This window comes from Sorex fumeus, unplaced genomic scaffold (assembly GCF_029834395.1).
Source record: "Sorex fumeus unplaced genomic scaffold, SorFum_2.1 ptg000011l, whole genome shotgun sequence".
NCBI classification, from domain to species: domain Eukaryota; kingdom Metazoa; phylum Chordata; class Mammalia; order Eulipotyphla; family Soricidae; genus Sorex; species Sorex fumeus.
In genome coordinates, this window is record NW_026606068.1 from 2,660,688 (window position 1) to 2,675,267 (window position 14,580).

Below are 14,580 nucleotides of genomic sequence, written 5' to 3' on the forward strand. Positions count from 1 at the left end.
TTGGTGGAGTAAGGAGTAAACATGAGATAAGACACCCACCCTCCTACAAATCAGTCCAAGAGAGGTGATAAGGCCTGAAGCATTCTTCTAGCATAGTGCATCTCAATTTACAGTGATCTCCTAATCACAACTAGTATAGTATGAACAAAAGCAATTACACACTGTTCGGAATCTTATAGTCCTTTTTAAAAGCATACATAAAAAATTGTAGGATAACATTGGTTTGTTCTTTCCACCTTGCCACAGGGAGCTTAGCTTTATTGGGTTGCTCCCATCACAGTGCTCCCATTCCTCCGTGTTTACTTGTAACCTCTTTCTTTGTGCTCTGTTGACGTGTAAATATTGTTTTTCTCTTCTCTTTCAGTGCTTTGCATAATTAATTCAGAGCAATGTCCTTTTTGTATAGACACAAGTAGACAGTTAATGCTACGCTTTTGTAACTTGGGAGTTAATTGACTCTGAATGATATTTTCCTCCTGGACATCTTTTCTCTCGACTTAAGCCTCAGTTGCCCTTACTTTCTAGCACCCCAAAAGCAGGGACCCGATGAGGGACTGGATGGACCTAGGGCAAGCTGTGAGCTATGTGCTTCCTTGGCATCAAAATGGGTATGGTCAAAGCCCCATAATTCTTAACTATAAGAATTAAGAGCATGGTCATGGACAAAAATGTTGAGTGGCATAATGTAATAACAAAAATAAGTATGTATTCATTTTCATTTTAATTTCTTCTTCACTTCCATCCAGGCTATATTTGATAATGGTTAGAGATATATACCCAGGAAATTCCCTTATCTTGACCTGAGGCTCCCTTGCAAACATGGGAATGTTTCGAGTTTCTTCACTTGAAAACAAAATCTCTTACATCCTTAAATGGCACACCTGATAACATCATGTACTTAAGCTGCAATCACAAAATATTCTGTTTCTCATCTGCTTCCTTCATGTTTTTAAATATTTCTTTTCACATGTACCATTATTGTCCTTCCTTTGCAAGGTTCTCCAAAATTAAGCTGAAATGTCACCTATTCTTAAAAGTTTTTCCTAATTATGAGCTGGTAGATTCTTGTTCTTCTGAGCACCCCTGGCGATCTGTACATACTTTTATCCTAAAACTTACTCTCTTTGGAATTATTATTCATGTAAAGGTCATTTCCACCTAAGAAACAAGTTTTTCTGAGAGAGACTGTGTGGGTTGTTCTAAGCATCCTACCAGGCAAACAATAGACCTCTATACCAAAGAATTATCTAGACCCCCACTGGTCAGATGGGACAAAGATGAGGAACCCTCCATGCCAGAAATCACTGTCCACAATGAGCTTGTCTTGTGGTGCAAGCTAAATGTGTTCACACAAAAAACACCATGCACATGATTTTTATGCTATTTTTCTGACATTCTTGCTTTTGTAGAATGTACATTTCACTTGTACCCTAATGAAATTTAAGTCCTTTGATGTAGACTCACCTCAAAGAAACAAATTTTGGACAATTTGACAGAATAATTATAATTTTTAGTAACTAGTGAATGAATAAGATGAGTAATCAGCATTTCTATGAACTGTCTGAAATCTGTTGGTGAAAGCAGCTCATTTGAAAGATATAAAATGTTAGAGAGGATGTGGAGTATCTTAAGAAAAAGAAATAAGAATTCAATAATTTCTAAAATATAAGAAATCGCATTGCAAGACAATTTCAATAATGGAAAGAAGTAAATTTTTTTTACTTTATTTCAACACTATGGTTTACAAAGTTGTTTATAACGCAGTTGTTGTGGGCTTTTGATGTCCTAACACCAATCCCTTCACTGTTGTCCAATTTATCCAATCAACCCCCAAGATTTTCCATTTATCAGGCATACACTACTTTGTTTTATATGACTTATTACAACCAAATGGCTAAAGGAATTATCAAAAATACTTCAGTATAAGAAAATTTATGAAAATTGTTATGCCCTATGCCTCTCGAAGAACCTGGCAAGCTACCGAGAGTATCCCACCCATATGGCAGAGCCTGGCAATCTCCCCGTGGCATATTCCATATGCCAAAAACAGTAACAATAATGGGTCTCATTCCCCTGACTCTGAAAAAACCTCCAATATGACAGTGTTGGGAAAAATGAGTAAGGAGAGGCTGCTAAAATCTCAGGGCTGGGACAAATGGAGACATTACTGGTGCCCACTCAAGTAAATCAATGAACAAAGAGATGACAGTGTTACAGTGATACAGTGTTATGTCATATCCTGGAGTTGTTGAATCTTTGAGGATTTACTAAGATGTTTGTCATGCTAGTTGAGCCCTTCTGCTTGCATTTATTGAGTTTCATTGACTTCTACATTACTTTCTTATATAATTTGGTGTGCTCCTATCCGAATTTCAGTATTGTGGAACTTGAGGTGTCAGTTCAGAAACTTCAAGATCTGTAGATCTGGGGTGAGTCTGCAGAGATTCTTAGGGAAACTGTAAAGTTAAACCATAGGCTTTTGGTGTGGCAACAGCAGTAGCATGTGGATACAACTGCAGAGGCTTTGGTAGGGCTGGGACACTGTCTGCCCCCCTTCTGAGGCCACCCCAGAGTTTGCAATTAAGGTGACTGATCACGACGATCACGACCATCCTGTTATTTGTCAATTGCCTTGAGCAGGCCCCAGTAACGTCTCCTTCATCCTAGCCCTGAGATTTTTAAGAAAGTGCCATATTCAAGGCTCTTTAGGAGAATGAGACCCATCATTGTTACTGGTATTTGGCATATTGGGTATACCACGGGGAGTTTGCCAGACTCTGCCGTGTGGGCAGGTTATATTCGGTAGACTGCCAGTTTGTCCAAAGTAGGAATGAGATAATAAATGTCGCTTCCAGGAGCTGGGTTTTATAGTCTCTGAGTCTTGGCCGTTGATGGGATTTCACGGCGCCAGGGGGCCAGGTGGTGGGTGTGACCCCCGCCTACTGGAATTTGGAGGATCTGGGTGGAGGATGCTCAGCCCTGATCCGAGTAGGCTTGGAGATCTCAGCCCCGGGACCCGCATGCCTTTGTTCCTCTGCTGGTACCTTTACGTGTGCGGAGAGTGGTCTCAGCATGGTGGTGGCTGGTTCTGGAGGTCTTCGGCTGCTGGAGCCCTGGTCGGGGCGGGGAGGGAAACTCAACCCGCCCCCCTCCAAGGGCCCCTGGCCGTTGATGGGATTACAGGGCTCCAGGGGGCCAGTTGGTGGGTGTGACCCCCACCTACAAGGTGACTGATGTGCCCATGAATTTCAGCCACTTGACTTGTATCCCTAGGAAATTTAGGTGGTGAATCTGAACAGTAGAGCCAGTGGGTGACAACATGGTAGCAGTTGTGAGTGATGGGTCAGGAAATCATTTTTATGTAAACTTCAGTGATAAATACTGGTGGAAATAAGAATCATTAAAAATGATAAAAAATTTAAATAGTAGGTATAAATTTAAGTAATTTAAGCATCTAGATATAATTCAGGAAGTATCTTGGGAAAGCATAGTTTGTTCTTTCAGAATAAGCAAAAGGGGAAAAAATATCCCTTCGAAAGACTGAAAAATTAATGGGAAAAACCTATGTTATAAAATTAAAATACAGTTTCTGAGTATAAATTTAAGAAAGTTTTCAAAAGCGGTAGCTTTTAACTATAGTATCTTGCGAAAAGGCTTAGCATAAAGACTCTCTTGCCCCCACAGAAGGAATTAAACCTAAATTATACTCATAGAAATTTATACAATAGTTTCTATATGTGTTGCCTTAGTCCACATCTAGAAAATTGTACTCAATTTTGAATATTACCTGGCCTTCAGAGGTAGGCAATAATCCACAAAAATCCAGTTTTGTGGTCCTATTGGTCTCTGACTTCTTCATTCTGCCATCACAGTGCAAACCATCCATGAGAAGTTTGTGTGCAAGTTGGCATGACTGTGTTCCATAAAGTTTTATTTATAAAAGCAAAACTTCCAGATTTAGACCTGGTTCTTCTTGTCAAGAGAAAATTTGGTACACCTCAGTAGGTCTAAATTAAGATGATCAGAATATTTAAGGACCTTAAATTCTATCACATAAAGGATTATTAAGAGGTCACTTATTGCTTCAAAGAAAGATAAGCCCTATGATTTTCTTTTGAACATATAGGAAAGAAATGTTACATTTATTCATTTGATAAAATTAATTTTATCTTAGTTATTAACCACTAAGCTTAGGGTCAGGTTTGTTATACAATGTCATGTTTGGTGATAGATGTGAACTACAAAGATCATAAAATATAGGCAATTGTGGAAGCCTTTTTAGCTCAAGGTAGTCCTTACTAGAATATTTGATGCCTAAGTTTACTCAGGCAAATGAAATGCAGTTGGCTGTGATGGTCCTGAGATCACTTCTCACTGTCCACTGTCACTGTCCTCCCGTTGTTCATCGAGTTGCTCAAGCGGGCCCAGTAACGTCTCCATTGAAGACTTTGTTGTTACTGTGTTTGGCATATTGAATACATCACGAGGAGCTTGCCAGGCTCTGCCATGCGGGCGAGATACTCTCGGTAGCTTGCCGGGCTTCCAAGAGGGGCGGAGGAATCGAACTCGGGTGGGCCATGTTGCTGCGTGCAAGGCAAACGCCCTACCACTGTGCTATGGCTCCAGCCCGCTTTCTCATTTACCACATTTGGTTCTTCATTTTGGCTGCCTTGGTTGTGGTCCCTTGCTTCATGAACGTGAGATCTGGAAACAAATCTTAAAGAACTTGCCAACTTCTCAATAATCCCAGACTCAGAAAAGAATTTGAATTCTCCCCTTGTAGAGCCCTAACACCACCCTTTTCTCTGGAAGCACCTATTTTAGCTAGATTTGATGATAGGTGAGGCAGATGTTTTCGCTTTTCTGGCAAAGGCTTCACAACTGTCTTTTTGTTGCTGGTGATATTGCCTACACCCATCTTGGCATCTCAAAACATATCTTAAGACCTAAAGAAAGAAGAGATGCAGGCCAGTATGGAAAAAAAATCCAAAAATTCAGTCAGGTAAGTGGCAAATACTGAGAAAATCATTTTTAAAAAAGCAAATGATATGAGTATAAAAGAGACATCATTTCCATGTTGAATCATTAGGAAGTATCACTTATTTCTTTCTAAAATATTTACATCTGGTCAAAAGCATTCAGCTGATCATGAGTCAGACACACTTTTATCTAATTTAAACTTCACACATTCACTTTAACATCACTGCAATATTTGAAGAAAAAAAATTCACTATATCAATTCTATATCTTCCTTACTGTTTTTTAATTCCAATACTTCCGTGCTACTTTTCAGTCAAAAAATTGCCTTTAACTTCTTCCTCTCTCTTACCTCCACAGTTGTCATCTTTAACCAAATTATGTCTTCAATAATAATCTGCTTATTGTTCACATGTCAATCAAAATGCCATTGTTTAATTTCTGGCCCCAACTGTAACTCAAATGAATTTCAATATAGCCTCTTACTTAGCCCCTGTGCTATCTTCTCATTTCTCATTCCATTTCAAACTTCCAAAATACACCTTCTACGACAAAAATTTGATATAGCTTTCCTGTTTAAATTGTAAAGGCTTCCATTTCCCACGAGCTAAATCTCAAACATGAATGACCTTGACATGAATAACCATTGACTGCATTCTTCTTATTTTTTTTCTTATTTCTCGTTATTTCCTACTACCTTGGGCTGGAGCGATAGCACAGCGGTAGGGCGTTTGCCTTGCACGCAGCCAACATGGCCAACCCGAGTTCGATTCCTCCGCCCCTCTCGGAGAGCCCGGCAAGCGACCAAGAGTATCTCGCCCGCACGGCAGAGCCTAGCAAGCTCCCCGTGACGTATTCGATATGCCAGACACAGTAACAACAAAGTCTCCAATGGAGACGTTACTGGGCCCGCTCCAGCAAATCGATGATCAACGGGAGGGCCTTTACTTTTACTTTACTTTTATTTACTATTCTTATCATTAAATAGTTCCTTTCAATCGCACCCCTTTAAAATTCCTCCTTAAATGCCCATCCTCTCTGATTTTCTAGAGGGTATTTTCAGATTCAGTCCTTTCAAAATGAAACCTCATTAAATCCATATTTTTTACTCCCATTCACCATGGCTGAAGAAGTACCTCTCCTCCGTGTTCACATGCATTGTACATATGTACATATTCACAAATACCTTTTCCATATGCACATATACTTTTACAGATACTTTTTGCACATGCATTTATCTTTTTATTTTTTTTATCTTTTTGGGTCAGACCCAGCAATGCACAGGGATTACTCCTGGCTCATGCACTCAGGAATTACTCCTAGCAGTGCTCAGGGGACCATATGGGATGCTGGGAATCGAACCTGGGTCGACCGCATGCAAGGCAAACACCTTGTCTGCTGTGCTACCGCTACAGCCCACATGCATATATCTTAGCATACAGATGCGCATACACTTTTAGTTTTATTTTTTTTTGTTTGATGATTTGGGGGCCATCCCCACCATTGCTCAGGACTGACTCCTGGCTATGTACTCAGGGATTATTCCTGGCAGAGATCATGGGTCCATATGGGACACCTAGGAACAAACCCAGATCAACCGTATGCAAGACTCAAATCCTACCATCTGCCCCATCACTCCTACCCTGAACTTTTCATCACGTTTTCTCTACCAGGTAGAAACTCTACCGTCTTAGTCATTTCTTTCAAGATTGTAAATTATTTTCAATTACTTTATAGTTCATTTTCTATTGATCACCCTACAACTTAGTGACAATAAGAAATTTATATTATCAGACAAACAACCTTGTCAGATGTGCATGTTGAATGAGAGACTTTAACAAGGCATTACAGCTTAGGAAACTGATCTTGGCAAAGTCAATGCTAATCTCTGTGCTGTTTAATTAAGCTGTCAGTTCTTTTGTCATTTTCTCCACCTTGAAACAATTTATTCACTTCACTTCCTGGACCTCATACTCTTGTAGTTTTTCCAATTTTGACCCTATTCACTTTTCTCGAGTTTCTTTGTTGATTCAACAAAAACACTTCTAGACCTATTCTCATCTAAGCATTCTCATAGTTATCTCATTCTCCTACTTAATGCCATTTTTTGTGCTGATAATACTCAAAGTTTTTCTTGCTTGGACTTCCAGTGTCATATATACTGTCACTGTCACTGTCCTCTCGTTATTCATCGATTTGCTTGAGCAGGCCCAGTAACGTCTCCATTGTGACACTTGTTACTGTGTTTGGCATATCGAATATGTCATGGGTAGCTTGCCAGGCTTTGCCATGCGGGCGAGATACTCTCAGTAGCTTGCTGGGCTCTCTGAGACGGGCGGAGGAATCGAACTCGGGTCAGCCATGTTGGCTGCGTGCAAGGCAAACGCCTTACCCACTGTGCTATTGCTCCAGCTCATCATATATACAACTACCTGCTTTCTGTTTGTGTTCACAAGAGAATTTTTTTATTTTCATGCTTCTAAAACCCATCCTCTAATCTTCCCAAACCCCAATTTCTGCCCTATCTTCAGTCAACTGCATCTTCATCTTTCCAGTTCTTCAGACTAAATTTCCTGTCTTGGTTATGTTAAACTCTTTTTCTTATTTCTCTTCGTTGTTTCACCAACAAAAGTCTTGATCCAAGGCCCCATAGAGCTTGTATAGCAGGTAGAGTTTTTGCCTTGCCTGTGGCCAACCTGGGTTAGATCTCTGATACCACATACCCTGAGTCTAGCCAGGAGTAAGCCCTGAGTATCACTGGTGTGATAACACTTGACTCTAATCTTCACTATAATCAGAATCCAGCCATTTCCCCACGTCTCTGTAAAGCTTTATTCCACCAAACCTCTCATCTGACTCATTATACTAGTCTTTTTGGATTTTCTTGTTTGTTTGTTTGTTTGTTTTTCTTTTCCATTTTGAGAGAAGGAGGAAGAGGTTGGTGGTCAGGGTCTATCCCTGGCTCTGTACTCAGGGCTCACTCCAAGCAGCACTCGGGGAACTATGCAGTGCCGGGGATTTAACCAGGGTTGACTGCATGCAAGTCAAGTACCTTAAATCCCTAACCATCTCTCCGGCCTGACAATAACCAATTTAGACTCCCATACTGCCATCTTTGTTTTTCTTGATCTATTTTCAAGACTGCAATCAGAGTTCCTTTTTGTACTTATGGATTTTGTCATACTTTTGATCAAAATATTTCAGTAAGTCTCCACCTTACTAAAAATCAAAACAAGAGTTTTGATTTAAAACCAGTACTGCTATAAGATTCTAAATCCCCTATTATCTTTTTCTTTCTCTTCTTTCCTCTATTTGCTTTGCCTCTTTCATATTGGACTCCTAGATGTCCTCAAATAAGCAACATGTACCTACTTTAGTCTGCTTATGCAATCTTTTACTTCAATACTTGACTTAGATTATGTCTCTTTAATAAACCCTTATTCATTATCCTACTAAAAATTATAGTTCCCTTATATAAATTCTTCCCATCTACTTCTACTAATTCCTTTATCAGTAGGGCTCATGAAGAACTATGCTTCTAATACACTTTTATTTTACTGAATTGTTTCATTCACTGTAATTCTCCATCCCTCCCACCAATAACCCACTGGAATCTTCACTCCTTTGGGGAAGGAGATTTTGTCTCATATTTACCACTGCACCCTCAGGCCACAGAAGATTGCCTGGAATATTATTATCTTTCAAAAAAATGTTTAGTAAGGAAATAATTGCAGAAAAAAAATACATTTTGTACTTTTAAGTGCATGATGATGTCTCAATAGGGGTTGTATTTTTGTTTAATTCTTATAAAAGTTTTATTTTAAAAAATGTTATACCCGTTCTAAAGATAAAGAAATAAAACTTTCAAGACATAAGTGAAATGTGTTTCCAGAATTTTTGTGTTGTCAAGACTTTAAGGACAGCTGTTGGTTGCAGAGGAGATTTAGGAGAAAAATAAAGAAAAACTCAGGAAAACACTACATTTTCTTAAGCTGCATGTTGTATTTGAGAATGGATAAAGAAACATTGACTGTGTATAAGATGGATGAAGTACTCCCTAACCTCTGGCATTGACTTTCCCCCAAATTTTATTGTTATTATAAGATATAACCACCTTTAAGTCAATATGATTTAGGAGGCAATGAGACAGAAGTTCATTTTGAAAAATGACAAGGTTAACGATAAAATCATGACTCTGGTGGGATTTTAGAATGCTCTGACAAGAATTAGTTCATTTATTGGTTCCCTAACTGGGATGATTCTTTAAAGTATGGAACCTGAAGTATAAACTGTACTGGTATAAAAACTTAACAAGTACTCTCAGGTTCTTGCCATTCATTTGATCCTTACTTTAGCCATAGACTAGCATGAGAATATGGTAAGTTACTTAATTTCTGGTAACTGTGTGCATGCACTAGTATATATCCTCATTTCTATATGACTATTCAACCAGATAAATTTGACAGAATCAGGTGGAGTCTTTTAAAGCAACATATTCTATCTGTTACAGGTCAATGCACAAACTGGCCCAGTTGGAAAGACTTGACCTCGGCAATAATGAATTCAGTGAGCTGGTAAGCATATGCATTTTCTAAATTCATCAACATACCCTAGATTATTTATTTTTCTCCGTGTTGTTACCCTACATTAAATCAAGTACCCACTTGTACTTGCTAAATTTAAAAATAAAACAAAATTCTGGATTTCAAATGACTGACTAAATGATAAGTATAGTAAAATAGGTAGAAACTATTCGGTTTCAGTAAAAAATGGGATAGAGGCAAGTGGGAAGTCTTGACAACCAACTGTGCGGCAGGTTCCAAATTTGGTGTGCTCATTTAATCCTAGTTTGACATGTTGCCAAGTGAACTTTATGTAAATGAACTCGAAGTAAATACAGCAAACAGAACTTTTTTTAGGGGGTGAACAAAGGTTAAATCAAGCTCATACCTGAAGACTTTTGTCTTGGAAACAGTGGAGAATGAAGGACAGAGTATGAAAGGAGTGGTCAACAGTCTTCTTTTTCCATTTGTACAAAAGGAATCTTTCTAGCCCAATTATGACTGGCTCTTTCAGACTTCTCTTAAAATCTTGCCTGAGGACCAAACTTTCAAATGCAAATGAGAACACAAATATCCCTTTACAAATAGAGCCAGCTTGCTCTCCTCAAAAGTCTTCCCCTTTTGAATGTCTTCAGATTTCCAAACTCCATTCATCTAAAATATGTTTTAGCAGATTTTTAATATAAACCTTTAAGTAAGTAATCAGCTTTCCTCTCCCTGCTATGTCACAATCTGTGTGACCTATGCAAATTACTTCACTTGTCTAAGCCTCTTTTTTTTTATTCTTTTCTATAAAACAGAGATATTTATCAGTTCCTCCCTACCAGGGCTTGTGTGAAAATCATGTGAGATAATGTAGGTACAGGACTTAGACATTTTTAAAAAATTCTCAGTGAATGCTGCATTTGTATGTACAAAATTAACTTGTTTAACTTTGACCAGAGCTAATCTGGTTACTTTCTCAGCTTTGATTAACGGTGTATTAAGGATAAAAAATGGACTTTTATTCTTTTTGTGATTAAAATTTTAATCTTATTTCAGAAGTGACATGGCCCCGTTAGTTTATATTCATCTTCTTTGCACAAAAATTCTGTGTGGCTGCTATCCTCTGACATTACCCTGATTCTCTCCTTACAATGGAACTGAGCGTGTGCCTAGGAGGTCGCATATCTTTCTAACTGCAAGGGAAAGGGACTCCACAGTCTCAGACTGGTAAAATCCTTAGGATAGTGCTTGCTTGTGTCTGCACCAGCATCTCTACCATTCTGCAGAGAGAATATGTCCACTCTGCAGTTCTGACCCTGGAGTCTGCCCTTGGATCTCCAGCAGTTCTCATTGGAGCACTGGTTGTCTTCTTGCTAACACTGCTCCCCACAACTTTCATTAACTGCCCATGCATGCATGAATCTCTTTCCTCTCTTCCCTCTAGCTCCAGGTTTGGTGGTCCATTCCAGACTTCAGTAAGGGGGTGGGGGTGGGGGCGGGGTGAGGGAAACTCACCAGCTGTAGCTCTATTAGTGACCCTATAACTGGTCTCCAGACACAAAAGAATCCACATGGTGGATTCGTAGAGCGAAAATAAACTGCAGAGATTCCCACCTCTTGCTCCATCCTACGGCAGAACAGTCTTCTTTGCATGCACCTGACTTTGTTACAAGACACCTTGCGTGAGGTTCCAGCATAGTGCATAATACACCTCTAACATGTTTTTTAGAGACACGTATTTATTAATGCAATTAAATTGGAAAGGTTGGTGTTAGTGGCAGAACTAATTTATACTGGTAGTTTCAAATCAGTTGCAATAAAACTGAGCTCTGCCATGAAGTATTGTGATCACTGAAAGAACCCAGTGCATTCAGACAACTGAAGTTTGATTCTCACCTCTTATCTCTGGCTAGCTGGGTGCCTTTCTGTTATGCCTCTCTCACTAACCTCAGCTTCTTCTTCAGTAAAATAAGGAGATCAACCACATCTACTTTTTTTTTTTATTGAATCACTGTGAGATACAGTTACAAATCTTTCATATTTGAGTTTCAGTCATACAATGGATCGAACACCTATCCGTCCACCAGTGCACATTTTCCACCACCAATATCCCCAGTATACCCCCCTATCCCAACCCTCCCCCTGCCTCTATGGCAGACAATTTCCCCCATATTCTCTCTTTACTTTTGGGCATTATGGTTTCCAATAAAGATACTGAGAGGCTATCACGTTCAGTCCTTTATCTGCTTTCAGCACATATCTCCCATCCTGAATCCCTCCAAACATCCCATCTACTTTCTAGACTCCCTGAGATAATCTCATGCCAAAGAATCTATAAACCTTTTACATATGTTTTGATGAATCTGAATTCCTTCAGGTATGTTACTTCGTAAATCCTTCAGATTAATAGTTTCAAAATTAATATTTTACTATAAACATTTGGATCAACAAATTGTGTCTTTTTTACATCTCAGCATAGCTTACTAAATTGAAATTGTACATATCTATATATACATTTCACTTATGCTAAAAGGTATCAAAGAAATTCTATCTAAGCAGAAGCATCCTTTTTTTCTAAACTGCCAACATTCCATGTTCATCTCAAAATAAGTCTCTTAGTAAAGCTTTTCATTTTTGCATTTGCTTGAGGATCCTCTATTCAGTTAAGGGGTGAGGAAAGAGTATAATTATGAAACTTCACATTTCTTTTGTAATTCATTTTAATCAAATATCTGGCTGTTATTCCAATGTGAGGATTTGATTAAAAGCCTCTAGAAACAATGTTATCTGGAGGAAGGGGTTTTCAATTACATTCTGTAGCTGGGTATGAATACCTGGGAGGCTAGTATGAGGCGACTCATTTTGTGTGACATGGTAAAGAGACAGCTGTGGAGGAAAGATGACAAAAAGTATGAAAAAAAAGAAGAAAATAAATTTTTTTAAAAATGAAAGAAATAGAAAACTTACAGTGTGGAAGCCCTAGAGAACAGGTTTTTGTGCTTAAGAAGCAACTAGAGGGGCTGGAGTGATAGCACAGCGGGTAGGGCATTTGCCTTGCACGCAGCCAACCCAAGTTTGATTCCCAGCATCCCATATGGTCCCCTGAGCACTTCCAGGGGGTAATTCCTGAGTGCAGAGCCAGCCCTGAGCATCTCCGGGTGTGACCCAAAAAGCAAAAAAAAAAAAAAAAAAAAAAAAGAAGCAACTAGAATATTCCAAATTAGATGAGACATAGAGTGAGTTAGGGTTGCCTTTATAAAAAGAAAACATTTTAAACAAAAGGAGCTATTCTTTATTGTATATAATAGCAGTAACTGCTCAAAGATTATACTGGGAAAAAATTCTAGGGATATAATTCCTAAGGATTTTGTTGTTCTTCCATAAAACTTGTTGATATAAAATTAATGTGCCCATATTTTTAAAATGAGAAAGGTGAGGGGCTAGAAACTTAGATAGAGTATATACCTTGCATATAGAATGACTATATAGTCATTCTATATGCAAGGTATATACTGGGCTGGAGCGATAGCACAGCAGGTAGGGCGTCTGCCTTGCACGCAGCCAACATGGCCGACCCGAGTTCGATTCCTCCGCCCCTCTCGGAGAGCCCGGCAAGCTACCGAGAGTATTCGATATGCCAGACACAGTAACAACAAAGTCTCCAATGGTGACATTACTGGGCCTGCTCGAGCAAATCGATGATCAACGGGAGGGCCTTTACTTTTATAGTCATTCTAGGTTGGATTATCCACACCCCACTTGGCCCTCTGAACCCTGCCAGGAGTGATCTCTCATTGCTGAGTCAGAAGTAAGCCCTGAGCATGGCCTGGTGTGCCCACCTACCACCCCCGACCCCAAAGTTAAAAGGGTAAAAGAAGTGTATGTAAAGATGACAAAGTGAAATATATTCATGATGGATGACTGTGTTACCTATTTATAGAAGCATCATTAATTTCTTTGGGTATATTCCTCCTCCCTTCCTATCTCCAGTTGCTTTTCATGAAATGATATGTGTTCCTTTGGACTAGGTTAGAAATGGGACCCTGTTAGGTTTGTACATGTTGCGATATTATCGATCCTTACTCTTCTGTATAATCTAGAAAGCCAAACAAATAATCAAGTGTCAAAGAATAATCAGGAGTCTCTCAATGTTACAAAATGGTCAGGAACACATGTATTGATTGTTGTGTATCATGGAAGCCCTTTTGTAGATGAATATTTGAAGGAAATATCCACCTAGCCAGTGAAATGAAGACCCTCGCTGGCTCAGAACTCATGTAAAGCTCAGTGGAGCTTATAATGTGCTATAAAACAATAATTCCTTAGGAAATGGAACTTTCTAGTGAGACTGGCAAGTTTCCCATATGTTCGTGACAATTTGTTTTTCCTCCTCTGTGACACTCCTGTTTAAGTGTTTCTGCCCATTTTCTTATTGGTTGTCATTTTTGCAAAGATCATTTCTGTAGTTTAGATAACTAGTCCTTTCTTGGTTATATGCACTACAGATCCTGCTCTAGGTGTCTACCATCTTTTCTTAGTTTCTTCAAGGAAAGAAATTAACTGATTATAAAACAGTTGATGAAGAAATAGGAGAAAGAATAGACAAAGATCATGCTGAGTGGCATTAAGGATACTCTTGATCACAGTTACTATGGGTAGAAGGAACCTGTTTCTTTCTGATGGTTCTCCGTTACCCATACTCAATGCAGAGTAGAGAGGGGTTAAATTCAACCTGGCTTAATTCACCAAGGGAGATGAGGGATAAAGAAAGAGAGACTGTTTCATCGATGCTTGCAGGTTGCTTAAATAGGATGGTCAGATTTTGTCTTTCCTATTAGATTTTAAAATTCTTGAAGTGATATGCCATTTTAAATTTTATTTTGTTCCTAAAAACAGTAACAATAGCAATAATATTGGTTCTTAATTAATATACACCCATATGGATAGTCTATCTTTGCATGCAGAACAGCAGCTACTATGATGACTCTGCTAAGTTCATTGTCATGTTTAATATATATAGATGTAAGTATTTATCAACTTAATCTTTGTAAAAAAG

At 38.8% G+C, this 14,580-nt stretch overlaps 1 protein-coding gene across 11 annotated transcripts in view; it reads left to right on the forward strand.

The window, feature by feature from the left end:
* The window catches only part of LRRC7 (leucine rich repeat containing 7), a 628,763-nt gene that overhangs the window by 407,677 nt on the left and 206,506 nt on the right, over nucleotides 1–14,580 (forward strand). For all 11 annotated transcript variants that reach the window (XR_008792000.1, XR_008791999.1, XM_056111016.1 and 8 more), the window contains one exon: nucleotides 9,488–9,551. Coding sequence is in view for 9 of the 11 variants with exons in the window: in XM_056111016.1 (XP_055966991.1) it covers nucleotides 9,488–9,551 (64 nt within the window). In the remaining 2 variants the exon portion in view is untranslated. The remainder of the gene's footprint in view (nucleotides 1–9,487; nucleotides 9,552–14,580) is intronic.